Source organism: Micrasema longulum, unplaced genomic scaffold, assembly GCF_059751315.1.
Source record: "Micrasema longulum isolate JH-2025_06_02 unplaced genomic scaffold, ASM5975131v1 h1tg000421l, whole genome shotgun sequence".
Taxonomy (NCBI): domain Eukaryota; kingdom Metazoa; phylum Arthropoda; class Insecta; order Trichoptera; family Brachycentridae; genus Micrasema; species Micrasema longulum.
Window position 1 is genome coordinate 39,802 of NW_028277621.1, and position 26,450 is coordinate 66,251.

At 38.9% G+C, this 26,450-nt stretch overlaps 1 protein-coding gene across 2 annotated transcripts in view; it reads right to left on the bottom strand.

The window, feature by feature from the left end:
• LOC148281672 (uncharacterized) overlaps positions 1-26,450 on the bottom strand; it is a 105,800-nt gene that overhangs the window by 2,970 nt on the left and 76,380 nt on the right. The window contains exons 2-17 of one of the 2 annotated variants that reach the window (XM_088226328.1): positions 24,909-25,092; positions 23,561-24,126; positions 22,689-22,872; positions 21,980-22,175; positions 19,522-19,598; positions 18,612-18,813; positions 17,094-17,226; positions 16,852-16,969; positions 14,871-15,051; positions 10,273-10,420; positions 9,518-10,142; positions 7,403-7,844; positions 5,802-5,889; positions 4,219-4,445; positions 1,374-2,094; positions 335-494 (exon numbers count right to left, since the gene is read on the bottom strand). In XM_088226328.1, the coding sequence (XP_088082454.1) occupies positions 335-494; positions 1,374-2,094; positions 4,219-4,445; positions 5,802-5,889; positions 7,403-7,844; positions 9,518-10,142; positions 10,273-10,420; positions 14,871-15,051; positions 16,852-16,969; positions 17,094-17,226; positions 18,612-18,813; positions 19,522-19,598; positions 21,980-22,175; positions 22,689-22,872; positions 23,561-24,126; positions 24,909-25,092 (4,252 nt within the window). Of the gene's footprint in view, positions 1-334; positions 495-1,373; positions 2,095-4,218; positions 4,446-5,801; positions 5,890-7,402; positions 7,845-9,517; positions 10,143-10,272; positions 10,421-14,870; positions 15,052-16,851; positions 16,970-17,093; positions 17,227-18,611; positions 18,829-19,521; positions 19,599-21,979; positions 22,176-22,688; positions 22,873-23,560; positions 24,127-24,908; positions 25,093-26,450 lie in introns of both variants that reach the window. The other variant, XM_088226327.1, reaches the window with a different exon arrangement.

Below are 26,450 nucleotides of genomic sequence, written 5' to 3' on the forward strand. Positions count from 1 at the left end.
CAGACCCAGTTTAAAAAGTCACTTTTTGGGCCTGTTCTGTGGTATTTTTTTATTTAAAAAAAATATCGAAATGTACATTAAGGCATTGAGATGACATGTCATGGACTACCGCGTATGGCGTGTACGGTTTGCCGTGCGCCCGTCCCGCTCCATCCCGCTCGTTGGACAGTAAGTAGTAAGTATGTATTAGATGTCACATTATCTCTAATTCTTGTCCAGTCGTGATATTTCAGTAATCATAAACATTTTTTTATTGAATGCTGTGAATAATTTGAATTCTCATTGTTTTAACGTTATTTAAATAGATCATGAATCGGAATAGAAAACGACTTACGCAAAAGTGAGGGCCAAAGATGTGTCAGGCATGTACTTGGAGAGAGGAACGTGGTATGTCACATTTAGCGCCGGGAGGTCGCTGTAGCAGAACTTATCACAGCCGATGCTGACATTGAAACTACCACCTTTTACGTATAAGGTCACACTGTCACAGTTCTCTGAAAAATAAATTAATAATACATTTTAACACCATTTAAAGACTTCATCATCACCGAAATTAATGTTCTTGTAAGTGCACGGCTACAGTGGCGAGCGTTTGCTTTTGCGGCGTAGTGTGGGCGAAGTCCCCGCTCCGAGTTTTAAAACTAACCCTAAAGGAAGACACTTAAACAAAAAGGTCAATTACACTGCACCTGCTTTGAATTTAGGTTAAAACAATCATTTATCCTTCATTAGTTGTTTAACTGTTTTTATTCTTCATTCGCGTGGCACACGCGGTGGCGCGCGGGCCGCGGCATCATTATTACGACATAATTTTGGCTTTTTGACGCATCAAATGAATTCCGAAAATTTTTAAGCGTAAACCAGGGTGATTGGGGGGGATATTTGTATGAGAATGTATGAAGAAAAATGGGTCCTGAACATTTCTGTGTAAAAAGCGGGAAAACGTAAAATTGAGGAACGTAAAAATGAGGTTTTACTGTAGAAGGATAAGAAATATGTGTTAATTAACTTATTAATGAAATATATGTACATTAAAACACATAAAAATATGTTTGTGTGCACTATTTCAGGATTCAAAATAAATTAAAAATTAAATAAAATAAAGAACATTTACGAATACTCTATACTCGTAGCGGGCCAATCAAGAGCTTCCTAAAATTCCTGAGCTGATACCAGGGAGATTATTCTGTATCCCCTGTATGATCTGATAGCTATTTATCTTTGGATGGAGTCCAGTTTTCTAAGGTTGATTTTCTTCTTACAGTACTTTAGTGTGATACCATACAACACCGCTTGTTTGCAAATCTACACAAGTTATTATTGGGTTGATTATTTAGGTCTACGTGTATTATTAGGCATATTTTGATACATACCCTGGAGAAGATCACTTTCTGGCAAGTCTGCTTTTTCATCCAATTCAGCTAAAGAAGTAGAAATTTGTCTTCTTACTCTTCGGCCATCTTCGACAGTCCTATTTTCCCGCAGATCGACTTCCAAATGCCGACTGCCCTGCTTCTTGGAAGAAAATTCAACATTTGTACCAACTTTAGACACATTTTGAGCGAATTTCTTAGCCCCGTTCTCGTTCAAAAATGTCAAATTAAACTTTGGCAACATGTTGCGTTCCAATTCTGAATCGGCGATCTTTTTATTCAAATCCTTGTTCGAGTCCCGGGGGTCTGTGTGGTTGTGAAGAGTGAGTTTGACAGCTGTCAAGTTGACGGGAGAAATGTGGCGGCCAGCTGTCTGCGTGGCGGCCATTTTGATGCTAGTTTTGGCGGGCTTCTCGTCGGTGCTGCCACTAGGCAAAACGTTGTTTATTTCCTTCGAATCGTTGTTGGTTTCGTCTACCTTTTCAGCCTGGTCCAATGGGGGAGACATGTAATGATTTTTTGGGTTCTTGACGTTTTTGGGAAGCTCCGTGTCCAGATGGAGGGGAATTTTTAGCGGGTCGTCGGGTTTCGATTTTATGATGATTGGAAAAGAAGCGGTGATGTTTTCTGATGGCTTCTGTTTTGGAACGCCTACTTCGGAGACTATCGACTCCTCATTCACCACTTCTGAAGATGAAGGATCGGTAGAACAGCAGAAAATCTGCAAAAACAGATATATTATTAATGTTAATTATTATTCTAGATCATTTTTGTTAAAAATCAGCTCAATTGTTGTACAGTAAACAACCCAACACGCCTTGGCGCATAGGCGATTGGGAATGAGTTCCTTGTTTCCAATTATGTAAAATTTTAGTGACATACAGGCCCTACATTTTAAGACGTCTTGCAGCTACAGGGCACATGGACGTAAGAAATTTACTTTTCTGGGAATCGAATCAGGGACCTCAAGCGTGAGACGAACGCATCAAACGGGGAGAACGCATCGAGGGGTACCTCTCCACTCGATTTCCTTTTTCAGGATTTTCACCTTACTTTATACTCACGAACATTATAAACAAACATAACGTTTGGGACTGTGGGAAAAATAAAGCACCGATCATTAAACTCAAAAGAATAATACGAGAATCCCCTGGAAACGGAAGCTGTTTATAAACCAAGTTGCCAAGGATGTGATAAAGTGTACGTAGGACAAACAGGGCGCACAGCAAAGAAAAGGATTGACGAACACAAAAGAGCGTGTAAACTTGGGCACCCTGACAAATCTGCAATAGCGGAACACTTTATAGACACCGGACATTTTTTCGCCTTTGAACCGAAAATTTTGCACAAACCCAGTAATTACAGTGCGCGAATAATAAAAGAGGCAATTGAAATACACAGACACCCAAATAACATAAACAAAGACGACGGGCTTAAATTAAACTAAACATGGTTCCCAGTACTAAATACTACAAAAAATAATAGAAATGTGCCTACTGCCGACTGCGATACGGTACAAATTACTAGTACTTAAATACATACTTTTTTTTCTTCTATAAAACACTCAGTTTTCCTTGAAGATGGCTCCTGCAATGGTAGCTGAAATATCGGAATAAATCCAACAGACACGGTATCACCCAAAAAAGAACATATCGATAACAGTGACCGTGAAAATCTTCGCACCTATTATAAATAAGATTTTTAAAATTTACCTTTTCCTTTGTTTGAGTCCACACATGTGTGTCCTTAAAATGTAGGCATGAAAAAAAAAACATAAATGAAAACTTGGATCTTTCATTGTTCACGTGCCGAATCACAGCAGTAGAAACAGCCAAATTTTCGATAAAATAAAAAAATAGAAACAAAAGTAGAACAAGAAATGTGTGTATATAAATTAATGTTTACGAGGGAGAAGTAAAGAGGAGAGATTAAGAAAGAGAAAGGAGATTTATCGCAACTCTTTCAGATCGGAAAGAATTCCTGCGGATATAAAAAATATTTTGTATTCTGAAATTGGAAGACCGTGTTATAAAAACCTCAAATGTTACAAACTAACTACTTTCCAACAATGTTTTAAGTATGTCCAAATGTTTGCAGACAGGCTGGATTTCCTCCCTAGGGAGTTGGGAGACAAAATTAGCAGTTCAAAACGGAGTCCTGGTCCCGACCCTGATGTATAGGAGCGAAGTATGGACTTGGAAAAACAGGGATGAAAGAAGGCTGAATGCTGTTGAAATGCGATCTCTCAGGCGAATGTGTGGTAAAACTATGTACGATAGATGCACAAATGTTGAGATCCGCACATTTTGTAAGGCTATGACAAGCATTATCGACAAAATCAAGAAAGGAGCTCTGCTCTGGCTTGGACATGCAGAGCGAATGGACAGCGAAAGAACGGCTAAGAATATTTACAATGCGAATGTTGTTTGGATGCAGAAATAGAGGAAGACCGAGAAAGACATGGCATGACCAAATCCAACAAATACTCGAAGATGGACATGTCAAAAGTTGGAATAATCGGCGCGCGTGCATGAGAAGATGTATGAATGTAGAGGAAGCGAAATCTGTATGCAAAGATATAGTGATGAGGCGTGATGATTTATTGTTGTTGTTGGAGTTCTTTGGATCTAAATTCGTTGCAACAGAGACTGAAAACATTTTTGAGAAGGGAATATGAAAATCTGGGCATTTACAAGGTTGATGACCTGTCATTGGCTGGTTTAAGTGGCCACTTTACACACTGTAATAATTATAATTCTGCCTATGTTTAAACTTCCACATTTGAGTAATTTGAGGATTTTTGATATGCGCTCATATTTTCTTCGCATTTTATTCGAGTACCTACCTGACAATCAGCGTTGACTGTGGCAACACCCTCTTCGGAATGGGTATGTTTCTCGGAGTGGCAACTCGCAGGGCGGCCAATAGGATCGACCAATTTAGAAACGCCGCCATTTTGATCGACGGAATTGTAGTTGTAGTTGAGGTGTTCTGAATTTGAATTCAAATCGTGAATTAACTCTTCCACACGGCTGTTATTTTCTGATTTTTCCTGCTTCGAACGGGGTTTATCTAGGAAGAAAAATATACAAATTTTAAATAATATTCGCAGAGTTTTTGATAAAAAAAATCTCATTCGGTGACAAGCATATTGGAACATATTTTGTAGATGTCATTTATTCCCTCTTCCACACCTAGAGGTGCATATGGCACTGCATTCGGGTATTATCCTAAGCTCTACCCGACCGAGTTTCCCCAGGGTACGCTCGACTTCAACAATCTAGCAGCGGCAAACGGTGATTTTATTTACAGGTAAGCTATAAAAAAATATTATTTATTTGTACCTACATAGTAGGTACATGATATAATGTAATTTAAATATACTATAAACTGCAATTTTTTCTGTAGTTCTGTGTGATACAACAACTTTATAACTTTTAAAAGTATAACTTTTTTTTTAAATACAAAATAATATGTCACTAGAAAACCGTGACATGTTTGGGATTGATACTTGTGACATCAAGATTCGTGACGATGTTCTAAACAAATTTGAATGGTCAGGAACAAACGAACATGAATCGTGACATATTAGGAGCGTGGCCAGTGGAATGACCGTTTTTGCGCGAATTCAATATTACAAATTTAAAAATATTTTTTATGCTACTAATAATTAGCAAAATATTTTTTTTTACTGGACAGTATTTTATAGATACAGGGTGTTCTTTAAACCCTGTCACATCCGAAACCACGATGATCAGTATGGGCAAGAAGACATATTAGCATATTAAAAAAAATATTTAGAACGAAGAAATTTTTTCAAAATAAAATATTTAAAAAAACAAATGGTTGCTTACTTCTGCAAGCGAGTGGGGCGCGGCCGTGCGGTTGATAGTGTATCAGGCTCCCCCTCCTCGTTTCTCCCCTACAGGAGTGAGCAACCATTTGTTTTTCATTTAGCTTTTATTTTTAAGATTTAAGTCATTCTAAAAATTTATTTTAATGTGCCAATATGTCTTCTTGCTCATACTGATCATCATGGTTTCGGATGTGACAGGGTTTAAAGAACACCCTGTATATGTATGTCACTAGAAAACCGCGAAGTTCTATGAAAATTTGAACGGTTAGGAACAAAGTAGAAAATTAACATAAATCGTGACGTATTAGGGGCGTGGCCTTGTGGTTTTTGGGGGAATTAAAAATTAAAAACTACCAGGCAGCAAAATATATTTTTTTTACTGGACAGTTGGTTCACTAATCGCAGCGTATCTTGATCATTTTTGTTACATGAAGATTGAGTCTTACGCTTGTGGAAGCACCTTTTTAAATAAACATTTCATTTCAACCATGTCGGGAATCGAACCTGTGACCTCTTGCATAGTTTGCTAAAAAACAGACACAATTTATATTATGTAAACACCTAATATTTACCTTTCCATTCTGTCGCTCCAGTTGTAGGAACATCTTTGTTGGACCAGGAACTTTTTACAGTGTATGGTAATTTTGAAGGCTTCATGTGCTAAAATTAAAAGTTGAGATCACAATCGAGACAGAGAACATGTTTTGCACTGAGCAACATTCACGTTATTTAAGGCTGAGATAATCGTTATCGACGCTGTCCGGCAGGACTACATTGAAAAATAAGGAACTAAATTTTTTTATCCACTACGAAATAGGTCAAGGGTGGCCCCGTAGCTAGTTTCATGGATTCACGGATCAAAGGTTTGAGATTCGAATCTCACTCTACCACAACTTGATCCTTATTTTCTAATAGTGAGTTATTTACAACTCCTTGCAAATGAACCCGAAATTGAAAATGTTGATAAATCATAAAAACGAAAATATTTTTAACACTAAAAACAACTTAGTGTTAAGTCGTATTTTTTATTTTTTATTTTTTCTACCGACCCGTTCCAAAGCTATACAAGCTTCTTTATCCAGGTATACTTAACTGTCTACTTCTGTCCAGTCTAGTTTTAAAGATCATATCCAGCTCACATTACACTTCCCATCCTTACAAGACAAAAATACTTGATATATTAAATCCACATGCAGCATTTAGTAAACATTGATAAAATAAAATAGAACAGAATTCAATAGTCAAGTATACCTTGATAAAGAAGCTTGTATAGCTTTGAAACCGGTCGGTAGAGAAATTAAAAAATAAGTAGAATAAATTTGTTTTTAACCACTTATTTTTTACTTTTTTGCACTGACCGGTTTCAAAGCTAAACAAGCTTCATTCTTAAGGTTTACTTAAGTAATAAACTCTTTCCTATTTTATTTTTATCAGTATGCTGCCAATGAAATCAATAAATCAAGTTTTTTTGTCTTGAACGGATGGTTATGTGAGATGGATACATTCGAAACTAGACAGGAGTGGACTAATAAAATTATGTCAAGTACAATATAAGTCATTAAAAACAATGTTCAAATTAGTCACTCTTTTGCTACATAATTATTACATTGATGAAATAACCATTCTATATTTGTATATATACATTTTTTATATCTTTATTTTCGGTTTTATTCATTTAGATATTAAATTACACTTTGTAAAAAGGAAATTCCGTACTTTCAAATAACTTCTATTGTATCTTTTTGAACATGTTCTTTAAACCCTGTCATATCCGAAACCACGATGATCAGCATGGGCAAGAAGACATATTAGCATATTTAAAAAAATATTTAGAACAAAGATTTTTTTAAAAAATAAAATGTTTAAGAAAACAAATGGTTGCTTACTTCTGCAGAGGAAAAGATAGGGAAGCGCCGCGCAGTATCAGACGCCCCCCTTCCCCCTCCTCGTTTCACCCCTGCAGAAGTAAACAACCAATTGCTTTTTTTGATATTTTATTTTTTAAAGTTTTGTTCGTTTTAAAAAATTATTTTAATGTGCCAATATGACTTCTTGCTCATACTGATCATCGTGGTTGCGGATGTGGCAGGGTTTAATGAACACCCTGTATAAGCAAATTTGTATTATAAAAGCCCTATGGGCGTTTAATGTATAAAAAAAAAAAACAAATTACCTGGATTTGGCTGATGATGGAAGATTTTAAATTATCAATGAAGTTAGACATTTCTGTTGTGATCAGTTGTCCTTTTCTTAAATCAAATCCTTCGACGCCCTCGTAGTTGACCGCCGAGTCCTTGTTCACTCCGTTGGATCGCTCCGCAAAGGTGTTCTGTTCTACCCCGTTGCCGTGGTCGGCGTTAGGCCCCCGGTCGCTGTTTCCCCCGTGGTCGACGTTGTGGCTGTGGGGGTCGCCGGCCCAGTCGGGCGGTTTGGTTTTCATAGGGGCGTGTTTGTTGGGGAACTCTTGCCGCAGGGGGGGATGATCTTGACTCTTCCCGGCGTAAATTCGATTTTGGCGTTGGTTGGCGTTGATTATGCTGTTTTGGTCTGTTTTTCCCATGGACGCGACTCGGTTGCTGTGCTCCATGAAGTAGAGAGTGGAGATTGCGGTCAAACTGAAAGTAGACGCATAACCGAATATCAAAACACAGAATTTTATTACTTATTCAGACGTCTCAAAATTGCAAGTCAAGATATAATAGGGAGATAAATATTTTCGTTTCACATTAAAAAATAATATTCCCCGGATCAATATTTTACATTTATAAAAGCCTAAAAAATATTTTGAATGCTCAACTTATGAGACAAATTTACTTTGCTTTTTGCCAAAGCAAACTATCATATTGCAATTTAGCTTGGGGAGGTTGCTCTCGTTCAATCCTTGAACCAGTAAAAATAGCACAAAAATGGATATGAAGGTCATTCTCAAAAAACCCTCGAGGTATTCAACGGAAGATCTATTCGCTGAGTTAAAGATATTGGGTGGAAGACAATTGTTTGTGAGGTGCCTACTACTTAAATTTTAGGATAAATTAAGTGAGGTCAAATTGATTTTGTTATTTTGATGTATTAAAAGTATAAAAGCAATTTGTATTTTATTACCTGCATTTCGACCCATGTTAGAGTTGTATTAGATAACATTTAGTACTTAAAGTAAAAAATTTGTGGTAACAATTTTAGTGTCATTTTGTAGATAGCATAACTAGCTGTAGAAATAGCATAAAAAAATTACCAGTTAACTGACTAGTTTTTGAATGATGTGCGGAAATGCACAAAAAAAAATAATTGTTCGCATACTTTTTCGGTGTTTGAATGTTTTTAGGTATGTTTGACAGTTAGTATCAATAAAGTTTGTTTAATAGGCGCTAGAACAATATATTATCGTGCGAATAACACCAAATTTATTGTTCTGCGATATTTACGTACTCAGTTATAGATATTTTTGTACATGCACTAGCGTAATCGTAACGTAAAAATAAAAATGGCGGCCATTTAAAGGGGGGTGAGGTAGGTCATTGTAGGGGAGTGGATTTGTCAATAAAAATACCTGAAAAATACTCCCCCTAAATATCGGTATGTCATTTTTTTTTTTTTTTCATTTTCATTTTTTTTTTTTTTTTTGCACCACTACAGGCCAGTAGGCCCAATTACATCACAGAACACCCAGGCTTGAGAAAAATTCATTTTGATTTTTGTGTTCTCACCGGGAATCGAACCCGGAACCTTCCGAGTGTGAGTCAAACGTCTTGACCACTACACCACGGAGGCCGCCTACATGTCAAGCCCGTCCATATCGTATATACTTTATATTTGTATAATAATGATTTTTAATTTCTTACATTTGATTAGCTAGACATTTATAATCAAGTAGTTTTAGTTTTTCTTTTTTATGTTATTGTTTTATTACGACTACTTTCGCTCTAAAGATAGAAAATCTCCATCTTAGAACAGGCTGTGCCATGTTAGATGGAGACTATCATAAACAGAGAACACTCCGTTTTCATTTTACATTAATTGGTTTTATATAGATTCCCTGTTATTAAGTATGTATATTTTTTTTTTTTTGCAGAAAATTTCAAATAAATAAATAATAATCAAATTTATTTTCAATACCACCAGCTTTTTGATTTGAAAATAAAGCAATCGTGTAATATTTAACCTCTTAGCCCCTCCCCTTCATAATCTCCCGACCCGACTAGAGCCCGCCCAGGGAACTGCAGATTGAATAAACACCTTGTAATTGCCCCTCTGAGCGCAGTACGAAATTCTGATGATAAATTGAACTCACCAGAACGCCATGATCATCACAAGAATGACAATAATGATCTGTATGAACTTGTTGGAGCAAAACTCTCTCGTGGAGTAGTCACTGCCTCTCCGCTTGCAGCACTGAGACTTGCTCCTGCACGCGTCCCCCATCATCCAGCCGCAGCTGTCCAAGGAGTCGCTCGAGCACTTCCCGCTGGCTTCGATGTCCTTCATGATCGTCAGCATGGAGACCGAGCAGTCGGGCTTCGCACGGAGGTCGTCGGATTTGTGCGAGAACTTCATGGAGAATCGCCCGTCGGCGCAGTCGGCTTTCGCGTGCGGATTCTGCGTCTTTTTAGGCGACCCGTTGCACGAGTGCGACTTGTGGTGATTGGAGTTGTCGTATATCTCTTTCGTGAGGCTGTGGTGTTTGGCCGTGTAGTATTTGACGCAGGCGTTCATCTTGTTGGCGTGGTAGAAGTTGGGGTACTTGGGGGGGTGCTTGTCGCCGGATCTGGTTTTGGGGCTCTTGCCGTGCTTGGGGCAGCACGGCTGCTTCTGGTACGGGACGGGAATGTTGGCGATGTCGCAAAACGGGCCCGAGTTGCTGTCGCTGTGGACCGACTTTACCGAGTTGCTTGTGAGCGTAGAGAAGCGAGAGGCGACTGAAAAAAAAAAGAAATGCAATAACGTTGACAACAAACTAACATCGAGATGCTTTCGCTAAAGTGATCGCCAACGTCGGGGGGAGCTGACAAGGCACCGCAAGAGTACTCGTTTCATAGTTAGACTTACTTGTAGCCGTACTGTCTCTCCTCTGCAAGGAACTGATCTTACAAAGTCTTCTGTTTATTCTCTCGAGCTCGTCGATCCTATTTTCAAGGTGCCCCGTCACTTTGCACAACTCCTTCACAGCCCCAAGATTTTCCATGAATATTCTATCCTGAAAACGAAAAAAAACAATTATTCATTGGGGACTTTAACTTTCTTGCTGTGAAAATAGATACTATATTTGAAAAAATTAGTAAAGAACATGTCGTTGAAAGTATTGTCCATCGCTTGCTGGAGACTACTTTCTCCCATCTTTCTGGTAGCATCATTCTTAGAGGTGGGGGTCAGTGCCGGTCCTGACGTCACTGCGACTTGTGAAGATTTATTGTGACGGGTCCCCGTGAATAGTTCTCGCCTTCCAAGCCCAGGTCTATAAATAGCCTGGCTACTATGTGGAAGGCGAGAGTTTATATTTAGCTAAATCTGCCCCTCCAAGCCCAAATCCGTAAAGTATCAGGTTATTAAGTAGGAAGCGAGCTCTTTAACATCCTCAGATTTAACCAGCGGTTCCTCGAGGATTTCAATTTCAATTTTATTTATTCATATATATGTACATTACAAAATGGAATATCTTAATTCATACATATAGAAATAATTCAAATAATTAGGTAAAATTAGGTATATATAAAAAAAAAACACATAAGTATACATAATATCCGAAAAATTGAAACAATTGTCACGAAGTTTTTATTTTTATATGTTTATATTTTTTGTAAAAATAAAATAAAGTGTTCAGTAGACTCAAATCAGTGTTTGATTTCTAATTATAAGTTTAAATATGGAGTTCTACAAAATAAACACCAAATCAATCAAAAATTTGTATTTATATAAGGATAAAAATACGAACGATGGAAATGATTAAAAATAAATGGTAATTATTTATTTGTTTTTCTGTAAATAAAGTTACAATAAAACATTATTATGGTTAGTCAGATATATTTTCACAAACTGATTAACCTTGAAAAAAGGAGAACATTAATAGACCTCAAATGATCCAGGGTCTACGGTATTCTATAGTAAAGCGAATTGTACCTGCAGAGATTTACGAACAAAGAAGTAATAATGATCTCCTGTACAAAACAATCAAAACTCTGCCTGTTCGAGGACTACTGTGGCTTTGCATCATTTTGGAACAATTTCATAGTAATACATTCAAGTTTCCTCTCAAACATAACCATAATACACGCTTCACGTCTAATGATGGCTTGGTAGTACCAAAAGTATGTAATAAATATGGAAATAGAACTCTCAAATATTTAGTACCTAGAATTTTTAATTTATTACCAAAAGAACTTAAATTTAACTCACATTGTAACAAGAGCAAAATAAGAGAGTGGCTACTCGATCAAGAGTTTATATATGAATAGTAGCTTAGGTGTAAATATTTTATTTTTTCATATATTTTCTTGTATTTAAAAAATAAATTTATATATTATTATTTGCATAAACATGTTTATTCTGATCTTTCCGGCTGTTAATTTTTATATTTTATTCATTGTTTTTATAAATGTAAATAATATTATTAAGTCAGTATAAATATAATCTTCACCAACAAGCTACAAAAAGTGGCTTGGTGGGATTTTAGTTTTAGTAAAAATATAACAAGTGAAATTTTTTTAAATTGTAAAAATGTATAATTATGCTATTAAATCAAATTATTATAATTATACCATTCCTCTATAAAATTATTAACAGTCTAGCTGATTCGTCCCAGCTCCTAAATAAAATTCAAATTAACTGTCCATCACGTGCCCTACGAAATCACCCAACCTTTAGAATACCTAGTGTCAATACGAACTATTGCCAGAATTCGTTTTTACACAGATCGTGTTCCACTTTTAACAGCTTTTTTAACCATATAGATATCTATCATACAGGATTACAATTATTTAAAAATAGTGAATAAAAACTTGACAACCTCGAAAAAGGTAATTAAAAATTAATAATATAGAAAATTAAATTAAAATGATAGTTGAAAAAAAAATTATTAAGAGAGTGAGAGACGTTTGGTTTAGTCGGGCGCCAGTTATCCGTAAAGAATAACAATTAGATTAAAGTTGCATTCAGTTTAATTATGTCAATGTGGAGGGTAAGAAAAGAATAAAGATAAATTGTGGAAATTAAATGTATTTAAATTAAATTATAAACAATATCTAACCTAGCTTAGAATTAGACTTAACCTACTTAAACCATAAACTTAAAAATAACCTGACGCCCTGATGCGGCGCGCGGCGTGGTGACGCGAAGGCGGCGTGGGTCCTTGGCGTGCGGCGTGGGCACAGGACGCGATGGGGGCGGCGGCGTGGTGCATCGTAGGGGGAGGGCAGCATCTGACTGCGGCGACAGGGGTAGCTGGGACGGCGGCGTCCAGCTGCGGTGAGGTATGCCGCGAGGACGGCTCGTCATGAGCGGCGGCGTGGCTTCCTGTCCCATGGCGGGGCATGAGAAGTGACGTCGGGTGCGTAGAGGGACGCACGACGTGGGCGGCTCGTCATGAGCGCAGCGGCGTGGGCGCGTGGGCGCGTGGGCGCGTTGGCGCGTGGGCTGCGTCACCGTGGTGCGGCGACGTGAGCGCGTGGGGTACGTCGTAGGCGGCAGCGTCGGGGCTGCGACGTCAGGGCTGGTTAGCCAGCGTGGTGGCTTCTCTAGTGGCTGCTGACTGGGCTGCTGACTGGGTTGCTGACTGGGCTGCTGACTGGGCCACGGGGATGGCAAGGCACCCGCCCGTGACCCTTGAGATCAACAGACGCAGGAGAAGAGAGTCCGAAGATGAAGAGTTCGGCTCGCGGGTCCGCAGAAGAGAGAGAGTTCGTAGAAGAGAGTTCCCGTAGAAAGAGAGTTTAAGTGGAAGAGAGTTTAAGTGAAAGAGAGTCCGGGAAGCGGGCGTCACGGTTTTTATCATCTTTTCGACGTCCCCCCTTCCCGGTTGGTCTCGTCGCTCTGATTGGCGGGCGCACGCTTCGGTCAGGGCGGTCTTCTTTTCCCGCCGAATTCCGTCTTTCCCGCCAAATGGTGTTCTTAAAACTTATTCTACTAAACTTAAATATTAAATTAACCTAGTACTATAATTAACTTATGATAAGAATCGGAATAATCGGCGAGCGTGCACGAGAATAGGTATGAAGGTAGAAGAAGCGAAGTCTATATGCTGAGATAGAGTGACGTGGCGTTCCATCCTCTCTACCTACTTTTATGGGGAAACGGCGTGATGGTCGCCGTTATAATTTTCATGTAAAATATAAATATGTTATTCATGGAAATAAAGTGATTTGGATTTCAAAATATAAATATTATTTTAAACTATTATTATTCGCGTTTTTAAAAGTGTCCTGAGCTTCACAAGTATTGACATGTGGCCGGTTCTTGGGGGTACCTTCTCGGCAAGAACAATAGGCTCCCGATTGCCCGAGCGGACAGACTTTTATTACATCCAACGACCCTTGCGAAAGGCGCAATTCGGGTCCTTGTTGGTGACTAATAAGTCGAACGGTATTTTTTTTTAAATATAGACGCGTTTACAGAAATTATTTTTAAACAAGAAATTATAGAATTGATGGATTTGGCACAGCGGTACTTTCGGTCTATATCAAACTTTTCAATAAAACTCCCGTTGGTCCCTTTTTCTCTTATATCACTCAATTACATACATTAATATTATTATTATAAATCAAATTTCTCATTTGAAATTTTGTATTACTACTAAAATCGCTTTAATGAAATTTTATCGACTTCTCTTGGTTTAAAATCTTCTCCTTATATTGCTTTTTCAAATTTTAAAGATTACTTGCTATACTTGTTATTCCTTCTTTATTTTTTCTTTTTTCTCTGCTGCCACTGGCATGTTTTTATACTTTTAAAGTACTTTTAATTACTTATATTATATATGTTAATAAAATCAATATATTGCTGCTCTTACTATAATGTGGCATTAATTTTGAAGATGTTTTTTAAATTGACCTAAATTTACTGTCTTATATTTCACTTAAAGATTCTTCTCATCGTTTCTTTGAATCCCTTAAAATAAATATGTGTTTATGTTTTTCCTTTTTTAAAAAAAATGTTATTGCTATTTTATTTTATTTTTACATCTGAGCATGCTTTTCATTCTTTATTTCCATTCTTAATTTTTAATTACTCTTACAAATTTTCTTCATTTTTAATATTATTTCCATTTGTAAATACTCACTACAAACTACAAACCTTAAAATATCTTTTTTTCACTTAACTTTTAATTTTTAAACAACTTTCATTTATGTTTTCTTTTTCCTTCTCTTTTTTATACTTTCATAATTAACCTTACATATAATTGCTTTTTAATATGGAAACTTCACTGGTCCATTAGAATTAAGTCTAATTGTGTAAAATATTAAACTTTGTAACTGTACTGTATGTTTCCTGAATAAAAGAAAATAAAAATAAATAAATAATGGTAAGCTGCGCATAATCTCTTCTATACACGGGTCGCCCCTGCTTTCTGTATCTAAGAAGTGTTGGGAAAAAGAAGGAATGCTCAGCTCAAACAGAAATATTTTTTTTTATAAAAATGTGAATGAGTTGATTACCTTGTTGACGACGAGGAGTTTATGTATCGTCTCCCCATTCGGTAGAAGGACGTCTCCCGCCTCCCGCACGGCCTCCGGTATGACTTGGCGCACCTCCTGGGCGATCACCCCCGTGTCGCTGTGGACCTGCTCTTCGCTGCCCAGCCCCGAGTGCACGGCGAACTGGGGGTTGTAGCTGTACCTGGAGCAGCAAGACGCATTCTGACATTGAAACATCGGCGGGTTCGTTGCTACGGTTGCGAATCCCGGCACCTTACTCTAACTCAAAACATGGTGGTGAGTCAAGAATATTTTGAGTTTGTCCAAATTTTTGTAGGCAAGGACTGGATTCAACTCCCTGGGGAGCTGTTAACATTAACATATTACAACAGAGATGAAGAACATTTAAGATAAGGTAATATAGAAGTCTAGTTTATTTATTGCTTACTTCTTGGCATGAACACTTGACAAACTTACTAGAATGCTCTATTTTTTGTAAATTTATTGATATCATTTCAACTTTGTTAGAATTCCACTCGTCCATGCGCTTTGTAGCTGCACGATGATTGGTTATCTAGCTTTCATATATCAACTTTAAAATACCTAAATTTTGTAAATGGGGTCTAGAATTCCAATCGTCTATGCGCTTAGTAGCTGCAAGACGTGTTGTAATCTTACTCCTTTTTATTATTCATATTATCTTTTTTTTTAAGTATCATTAATACACTAAATTTATTTGTCAATTTTTAAAATGTGTAAATGGAGCTAAATTTCTAACTGTCTATGCGCTCTGTAGCTGCAAGACGTCCTGTAATCTAGCTCCTATCTGTTATAATTTTTGATTGATCTTAATTGAAAACGAGGAACTAGAATCCCAACCGTCCATGCGCTCTGTAGCTGCAAGACGTACTGGGATATTTATCAATTGTTCAGCGCCCTTGAGGTGATTTTCACAAAAATGGTGCCATATAAATTATCCAACTATATTTACATATATATATATAGTGTGTAAAGTGGCCACTTAAACCAGCCAATGACAGGTCATAAGCCCTGTAAATGCCTAGACTTCAATATTCCCTTCTTTAAGGTATTTTCCATCCCTGTTGTAATTTGTTAATCTTAATGACTCCCGAGGGGGTGAAATCCAGTCTTTTGTCTACGAACATTTGGACAAACTCAAATATTGTAATAAAACCAACTGGTCCAAGAAGAAGTTTAAAAATTGGAAAATTGTTTTCGAGCGTTGCCTAGTATGTGAAATAATTCAGTCAGATGAATCTCTTCACAACAATAAAGGTTTCAGCTCTGTAACTACACTAAAATCAACAAATGGAAGAATTGAAGAAACATGGATGTTTAAACGTAGGCAAATAGGTGAATGTTACACAGTGTGTAAAGTTGCCACTTAAACCAGCCAATGACAGGTCATTAGCCCTGTAGATGCCTAGACTTCTATACAGGGTGTTCATTAAACCCTGTCACATCCGAAACCACAATGATCAGTATGAGGAAGAAGACATTGGCACATTAAAATAAATTTAAAAATAAATAAATATCAAAAAAAGCTAATCGTTGCTTACTTCTGCTGGGGAGAAACGAAGAAGGGGAGGGGGGAGTCTGATACTCTACTGACCGCGTGGTCACGCCCCCCTCGCTTCTCTCCTACAGAAGTAAGCAACCATTTGTTTTTTTATATATTTTATTTTTAATATGTCTTCTTGCTCATACTGATCATCGTGGTTTTGGATGTGACAGGGTTTAAAGAACATCCTGGATTACCTTATCTTAAATGTTCTTCATCTCTGTTGTAATATGTAAATGGTGGTAAGTGTTTGAGGAGAATAGTACATAGAGATGAAATGGATGTCCAGTAATTATTTCCGGTATCCAGCCTATCTGGCCTAATTTTACAATCTGAATTCAATGTGCAGGTTTACCGAGGTTTCTGCAGAGATATTTGCAGAAAAGGGACATTGTTCCGAGAGAGATATGAAGTACTTACCTGACAACTCTTAAGTTTTGAACATTTCTCAGTTGCTGCGCTGTGTCGCATTCCTGAATGTTCTGCTTGGCCCTGGCATCACTGGGCTGCACAATGTGGCCCGTTATCTTAAGATTCCCTGGAAAAGAAACACAATTATTAATAGGTGACACTTTATTGACGAGGTTTAAAAATACGTGTAGTGTTTTAATTCCAAATTTATTAGGCTCACGACTTCTTAATCTTTGAATAGTATAATTTACCGTGTATAACGCATGTTTCATCAGGTCTGTCGGTGTTGACACCGACTCTGCCGGCGTGGAATATGCTGTCTGGAGTCACTCCTCGCTGCCAACAGAGGTCCACGTCTGATTCAAACTGGCCCGGGTTCGAGGCCTGACAAAATCACAAGACATTTAAATGAAGCGAGAGACAATGTTATCCATTGGAAACAGGACAGGGTGAACAATGAAGGAATTTAGATGGGTTGAGCAATGAGGAACACACTTCATTAGATAGCAGACAGGATGGGCAACAATCGATAAGACGATATTGAACGATACATCGGTAGTCAGACGGCAGAAGGGACCATCTGTAATTTTAAAAAATGTTCAGGAGAGCTGAAATACGACTCAATTTCAAGACTTCAATCCCCAAACTTAAAGATTTTAGTGTTGCTTTTCAATAACGAATTACCATTCTAAATAATGCAGTTTTTTTTATTTTTATTCTATGTGTATTTACTGAAATATTGATTAAAACTTTTAAAAACTAAAAAACAAGAAAAAATACAGATAATCCCTTCTGCCATCTGACTACCGACACATTCATTTAGATACCAGATGAGGTGGGCAACAAGCGACATACATTCCACTAGATACCAGACAGGATGGACAAAAATACACACATCTCATTAGTTACCAGACACGGTGGGCAGTAAGTCACATTCCTCTAGATACCAGATGGGATGGGCAACATGAAACACATTTCATTAGCCAGATAGGGCGGGCAACAAGTGACACACATTCCACTAGATACCAGACAGGGTGCACAACAAAAATCTTATCTCTTCCTACTAGATAGCAAACGGGATGGGCATCAAGCGACAGATTCCACTTATCAGACAGGGTGAGCAACACACATTTCACTGGATACCGGACAGGGTAAACAACAAGCGACACATCGCTGCTTAAATTCAAATGGGCCACAAATTAAAAACCCCTAAATTTTGTTTCAATGAAAAATGTGATTTAAATTAGTCATATTTTTCTACAGGAAAAAGACTTCCATGGATTTTCCATTGTAAATGACCCAAATGGCAGAACAGCCCTTTTGGCATTTTGCGTTTTGGTGGCTAACTTCAGAGCAAAACCGCCATCTTGTCAGTTGTGACCAGGGCTGGTGTTCTGAACGGAATTGCGCACAAAGCGATCGCTCTGTTAGCGTGTATTTAGTACAAATATGCATGTTAAAAATGCGTTTTCTACGCGCACTTTTGTGTTCAGAATAGCCCCCAGGCATGTAATGTTTTACATTTCTGGATGATAGTTAGCACAAAAATCCATACTTAGATAGATACAGCTTTAAAAAACATAAACATAAAAAAGCAAGATTATGAAAAAAAAGAAAAAACTCTAAATGTACACTTTGATTGGCTCTACTGAAAAGTCAAATTTCAATTTGTTGTCCTTTTGAATTTAAGCAGCGACATATTCCACTAAATAACAGACAGGGTGGGCAAAAGCAGACACACTCCACTAAATACCAGACAGGATACTTACCCTCACTATGATCCTCTCACTAGCCTGGCTGGCCACAGGATAGTGCTGGTCCTGGGTGTGCGCATGCAGCCCCACCACGAGCTGGAAGTGGCGCTGGTCCGGATTGGGCTTGCCCTTCTTGCGCATGTTGTTGCAGGTGGTCTCCGAGAAGTGCAGGCGGCCGACGGTCACCTTGGTCACCTGGCCGCTCTGCAGCTCCACCCTGGGCAGGAAGCCACTCGAGGCATCAGTAGAAGTCGTCGGCGGCGGGAGGGGGAAAGGTGAAATGAGATAGACAAGGGAAATGGGGATAGAGAGGGAGTGTGAGAATGTCTCTGAAGAGTGCGAGAAAGTGATTGGGACGAGAGTAGGATCGCAAGAGACAACAAGAAAAAGTGGGAAATGTAAAATGAGGATAAGAGTTGGTGGAAATGGAGTAAGTGGTCTAGGGAGAGGGAGAGGGGAGGATAGCAACGAGTGTAAGAGGGAGTGCGATAAATCGATTGGGATGGAGAGTACAAGACAACGAGAAAAAGCAGGAAAGAAAAAATGAGGATAAGAGACAATGGGAAATGGAGAACGAAGGTGAAAAGAAAGGAAAGAAAGGGGGAGAGATGGGTTATGAGAGACGAAAATTTTGACATTTGATTTGTTTAGAATGAGGTCTTCAATCATAGGCGGCCTCCGTGGTGTAGTGGTCTAGACGCTTGACTCACACACGAAAGGTTCCGGGTTCGATTCCGGTGAGAACACAAAAAAAATAAAAATGTGATTTTTCTCAAGCCTGGGTGTTCTGTGATGTAATTCACCACTGTAATTGGGCCTCCTGGCCTGTTGTGGTGCAAAAATAAAAAAATAAATAAAAAATAAATTTCATATAACATACAGATACAAAAAGCGTACAAAGTAAACAATATAATGTAAAACTTACAACACAGGATGAAAAGGCTTTTTCGATCTGTCGGACTGGCTCTGTTCTACTTTGATCGTTTGATTTGGAGCTTCGACCTGTTGACAAAAAAACATGAATTCAAATATTTTTCTGGGCTCAAAAATAGTAAACGGGAGAGAACTGATGCTGATATCGGGAGAAAAAATGCTATGGCTCGCTCATCGATGGAGAAGATATTACCAAGCATTATGTAATTTCATTTTTTTCATACTTCATTTCCTCACTTTAGCGTTTTCCTCGGTTTTACACTTTTTTTGTTGCTCCCTTAAAAAACTTAAAACAGGAGTTTTACTGTATATATTATTATAAATTACCACCGGAGTTCGTCAAGGTTGTGTCCTTGCACCGTTCCTTTTTATAATCCTCATGGACTTCATCCTTAGGAAGTCAATTCCATTACATCGAGGAATATCCATCTCCTCCTCCCAAAAACTCTGCGACCTAGAGTATGCCGATGATGCGGTTATAATTGACGATTCAGTCACGGGTCTTCAGGCCACTGTAGGTAGCCTAAATAGGTACTCCGCATGCATGGGTTTAAAAATCAATATTGCAAAAACCCACGTACTGTGTAACGCTTCATGGCTCGATGCCCAAAATCCCCTGACTCTATGGAACCAAATCATCGAAAGGGTCGAGAGTTTCAAATACCTGGGAGTATATGTTACAGAAAATGGCAGCTTTCAAAAAGAACTGGGAGTGCGGCTGGGAATAGCAGGCGCCACATTCAATAGTATGAAGGCTGTCTGGAGATCGGATATTTACTCGGTGAAAACCAAATGTGGCGTTTAGAACACTGCATGACACCTATTCTCTTCCACGGATGCGAACCGCGGCACCTCACTAGAGCCCAAAGCAGCGAAATTCTGAGTTTTGAGAATAGGTGTCTCAGAAGAATATTGGGTGTGCGGTGATTTGACTTTGTGTCGCATGAAGTAATAAGAGATAGGACACAGCAAACTCCGGTGACAACTGTCATCAAGCGGAGGCGATACGGTTGGCTCGGCCATGTACTGCGGATGCCTCCTGAGAGCCTTAACCACGCTTGCCTACTTTACAAGGCATCAAGTTCTCGACATCTTTTCACACTATGTTTATAACCAAAAGGACCGTAGAATCATATTTGAATACATCGGACTGTGTCCAAGAATCCCCCCACTATGCTCTACTTTCGCCGCGCGCATTCGTGATGTCGCCGCGTAATGTTGCACGATGGGAAAATAAATAATCATAACACAAATGTAAGGTTAAAAAAAAGCTATTTGTTAATTTCTCTAAAATTTTATTGTGCACGCGGAAATATTGATTGACACAACAGAGTAGATAAGTAAAGGGTCATTAAATAAGAGTAATTGAATTAATGAACTTTAAACATAAAATATAAAACAAATTTTAATTTACATAAAACTGATATTTTTACATCATGTTAAATAATATTTGATGTTTAGAAGATAATTTCGGTCAACTATCCACCACAGAGTTGTTTAATCCGAGGTCCAATTTTTATTAGTTCTCTCATTAGATGAGGAAAATAGCGTAAAAATTTAACTACCCTGGCAACACTAGCAAAATGTCAATTTTGTTTACTTTGACAATCTGACAGATGAAAAAAGAATTCAATTTTTGAGTAATGTATTTGCTACTTACACATTAATTTGCTAATTACACATGAAATGTGATCCCGTCCTGTTCCGTAAGATCCTAGCAGTATTTCTACACTTTCAAAAGGACACAACACGGCATAGTTGAATTCAAATCAGGAGTTGCGTACTGAGCGACGTCTACAAAGAAACTAATGGGTCAAAACGTAAACCTACTCATTTATGAGTAGTTTAGTCACCAATCTGTTTAATGTGCATATGCGTTTTCTGGACTATTCTTAATTCTATGGATTATAACTTCAAATAATATTTCAATTGCCACATTTTTTAACTTTCTGCATCCTAATTTATTGATGCGAAGATTTTATTCTTACTAAACATGCGTCAACTGCATGTCACAATCTAGTAAAATGTCAAAATTAGACACTTAAACAAAATGTTCAATTACACTGCACCTACTTTGAATACAGTTTGAGGCAATAATTTACACTTTTTTTTATTACCTCGATTTTATTCTCCATTCACGCGGCGGCGCGCGGCTCGTTGTCTTTTGACAGATCGAATGAGTTTTGAAAAAATTTCAACGTAAAACCGGGGTTATAAAAAACGTTAAATGGGGGAATATTTTAATGAGAATGTTTGGAAAAAAATGTGACCTACATATTTCCGTGTAAAAAGCGGGTAAACGTAAAATGAAGGAACATAAAAACGAGGTTTTTCTGTATTTAAATACTGTAAAATATTATTATCTATAGTGGGATATAATGGTAAGCTGTACGTAATCACTAATATGGATGATTTTCCACAGCAAAGCGTTTGATATTGCATGTTCATACCTTGACTCCGTAGAAGTGAAGATGGAAGCTAGTGATCTTCTTGAAGCCGTCCTGCGTCTTGACGAACTGGGCGTCGCCGCGCAGCTGGGCGTGGCAGGTCACCTGGAAATGGTTCTTCTTCTGGCAGACGAACGCCTCGTCCGAGTTCGAGAAGTTAAATCCCTTGTCCGCGTCCACGCGGTAGTGAGGAGGGGGGCTGAAACAGAGTGTCTTTTAGAGATACCATAGAGAATAAGTATTTAAAGAGTCCTTTTATCACCAGAACACAGGATAGCATGACTGGATAGCCCGTTTCGTCGACTACCGGAAATGGTTTGCTGCGAGCGAAGAGGGGTCTGAATTTGGGCTTGTGTGGGCAAGGCGTGCGTTCAGTTCAGATGTATCTCCGAAGCGAGTTTGTTGATTTTAGTGATCGAGTATACGATCTACAACATGAGCAAACCTTTCCGACTACACTTGGAAACACGACAATCAAATTAATATTTGTACGTCAACTTAAAACGGTGCATTGCATTGGCCACGCCCTAATACATAACGATTCGGTCAAATGTTGACCTTAGTTTGTGGCGATAACGAGCAAATTCAGTCGGTCCCGTCTTCCTCGTAATAACCAAGTTCTGGTGTTACACTCTTTTACGTGTTATGTAAATGGCATAAATTCCATATATAAAGAAATAAACATTTTGTTTTGCCAGTAATGCGTACTCACAGCCTCTCGAACGACTGGTCGCAGAGCGTGTGCCAGGCGGGCTGCTGGAACGGCTGGAACCTGATGCACTGGTAGGCCGGGTCCGAGGACGGGGACTCCGCCGAGGGCAGGGCCCCGCCCAGGGTGACCAGCACGTGGGGGGCGGGCTGGTGGCTCCGGGGCGCCATCTCCTCGCTGGCAGTCACTGCGGAGAAGAGAGCATCGGGTGAGCGGGGGGTGCTGGATGTGAGACAATTTTGCAAAGAAGAAGTATTGACACGCTTCGGGGCGAACTAGGAGGCCTCGGCAAAATGTTTGTAGGAAGCCTACCTTCGCTATGACGGTACAGTTCAAGATAAATTATCCCGGGCGATTACGAAGATACACTACCGACCCACTTCGAATTTCGTGGTAAGTATTGGGTGTTAACATAAATTGTCCGTTTTTTTCCACGTTCAAAAATGAGTCAAATGCCCACCACGGCGTTGTTTAATCCGAAAGGTCCAATTTTCATTAGTTCTCTCATTAGATGAGCAAAGTACTAAACTGGCAGCACTTACAAAATGTCCATTTTATTTTCTTTGACAATCTGACAGATGGAAAAATAATTAAATTTTTAAGTGATACATTGCTACTTACACATTAAATGTGATCCTATCCTGTTTCTTTAGGATCCCAGCAGTATTTCTACAGTTTAAAACGACACAACACAGCATAGTTGAATTCAAATTGGGAGTTGCATACTGAGCGACGAAACACTACAAAGAAACTAATGGGTCAAAACGTAAAACTACTCCTTTAAGAGTAGTTTAGTCGCTTTCTGTTTGATGCGCGTATGCGGTTTCTGGACTATTCTTAATTCTATGCTAAAAAAATATTTTTAATTAAATTACCCGGTTCACATTTGACATTAGGCACCATTTCCTGCGACAGCTTCCTTTTCTTAGTCGTAGGGACTGTCTGCAAGCTCGTGTAAACTTGGCCGATGCACTCGGAAGGGCTCGCGAGGCCCATCTGGTTGTTCCCGACGAGCTGGTGGCCCATGCCGGGAGAGACCATGGCCGCGCCGTCGAGCTGCTGCCCCAGCTCCACCCGGATCTGCCCCAAGTCCTGGCGGCTCTGCACCATGGCGTCGTAGATCAGGATGTTCCTGTCCAGGAGGCTCGCGGACTCGAGGTAGGGGTCGCCGATGAGCGAGTCGTGCAGCAGGGCGTGGGGCATCTGCGTCGGCTTGAGCTCCGTGTATATCTGCGCGCCCTGGCCCAGCAGCGCGCCCGCGCGCGCGGGCGACGCGGGCAGGTGCGGCGGCCGCTGCGCCTGCGCCGGGCTGACCGCCATCATGTGGTGGAGCTGCTGGCCCGAGAGGTCGATGCTCGTGGCGGACTGGGAGCTCTGCGTGTCGGGCGGGCTGTACGGGTGCTCCGACCCCGAGTCCGGGGGGCTGTCGGGCAGATTGTGGCTGGGAATAAAGAAAAACGGTATCACAACGCGCAAGTTCGGTGGTTATTTCAATTGCTTTTATTTGTCAACAGACTACGATCACTGGACTACGCAGTTTTCATCAGGTCATGGTAAATTCAATCAAAAATTATATGTATTTAAATTTGTTTCAAAACATATAATATATAAAACAAATCATTTTTCAACTATGTTGGAGTAGGTCCAAATGCTTGCAGACTGGCTGGATTTCCTCCCTGGGGAGTTATTCATATTTAAATTTATTTCAACCGAGAGGAAAAACATTGTTGATAGGGGAATATGGAAGTTAACTCACTTAAACCAACCAATATGCCATTATGTCTTCTTGCCCATACTGATCATCGTGGTTTCGGATGTGATAGGGTTTAAAGAACACCTTGTATATAAAAAAAAAAAAGTTGTTTTTTTTTTTTAAATGTATTTACGTGTATATTTTTTTGTAAATGCCCCTTGGGCGTGTTGTAAAGTTAAAAAAAAAAAAATTAACACGAATCTAATTCCAAGCTGTCTTGTTCTGCAAATTTTCTTCGACTCTATAGTAGCTCTTCCCAAACAGCCTGCGCTTGACAAAATCTAAAATTATTTATGCTGGCAAAGCCTGTAATTGAAAAACACAATTCTAAATAAATATTTCATGTCAACCATGTCGGCAATCGCACCCGAGACCTCTTGCGTGATAGGCAAACGCGCTGACTGCTACACCAAGTACTGGTAATGGACTGTGTTTTCTTTTATATTTAGTTACAAAAGTGTCTTCCTTACCCCCTCTGCTGGTGGTGCTGGTCGGGCTGGGCCAGGCTGGCGGAGAAGTAGCCGTCCGCGGGCCCCACGCCGCCGCCGGCGCCGCCGCCCCCGCCGCCGCTCTCGCTGTTGATGAAGTCCTCGAGCTGCGCCTCCATGAAGTCGAGCGCCTCGTTGTCGATGCCGCCCACGAAGTCGGAGCGGACTGGAAGGGGGAGACAACGCGGTTAAAGAAACGGAAATAAAAAACGAAGACGGAAAAATGCAAAAATTAAGTTTGTAGTTTTTTGTAGATTATTTTTTATTTATTTATTTATTTATTAAATCATACAAAAAAAAAAATTTGTACTCCCAGGAGTTACAACAAACTCATTTTGGGACAGAAAAATATTTACACATAGGTATGTTAACAACAATAATATAGCAACAAATAGTAATAAAGTAACAAGTAATAATATGTACATAAAAACTGAAATAAGATAGCAAGCAAATATATGATACAAATCATACATCCGCTTGCCATCCTTTAAACGATCCATAATAAAAATTAAAAATAAAATTGTTATATTTACATATTGCAAGAAAGAAATATTTAAGGGAAAAAAGAACTTAAAACTAAATTTCACCCTCCACGTACCTCCTCAAGAAGTAATTTTTTAAATGAATACAGTTATTTATTGACGTTCTATAGGACTCCGGTAGCCTGTTGTACTCGCTACAAGCAAGGTATAGCAGAGACCTTAGACCATACCTTGTCGTGCGTGATCCAGGTACGTGAATATTTTGACGCTGTCGCGTATTATTTGGAATGAAATCAAATAACGTCGATTGTTATTTGTGATTAAGCTACTGGGGTAGATATTTGATACCGGACACGAGGACAATGAAGCTATTTTTGAGGGTTAAAACTTTGGATGATTTTCGTACTCTCCAGGTGGATATAATAAACGTATCCGAATGAGGAAGACGGAAAAAAATATTGTTCAATATTTCAAAATGCTCAGTTATTTATTTATTTATACTTTCACATTGTTTGTATTCTTTTTTTTATACAGAATAATGTTCCCTCACTGGGGTGTCCCGTGCCGAGGGAAACATTTTACAAAATGTGAAACATGCCCAAAATTAGCTATTTAACAAAGTAACATAATAATAGCAATAAAAAAACGTAATTAATCCAATTAACCTAATTATAATTAGCATAATAAACAAAAATATTTATAAAAAACATAACCAATTTATACGGACCAATTTAAAAAAATCATAAACAGTGCACACATTTTACCTATTTGGCTTCGATCCGTGCGCAACCCACCTCCACTATCCATTTCAACAACAACAACAACAACAAACCATCATGCCGTTTCTCCGTAGGGGTAGGCAGAGACCATAGAACGCCATAACACTCTATCTTGGCATACAGACCTCGCTTCCTCTACATTCATACATCTTCTCATGCACGCACGCCGATTATTCCTACTTTTGACATGTCCATCTTCAAGTATTTGATGGACTTGATCGTGCCATGTCTTTCTCGGTCTTCCTCGTTTTCTGCATCCATCA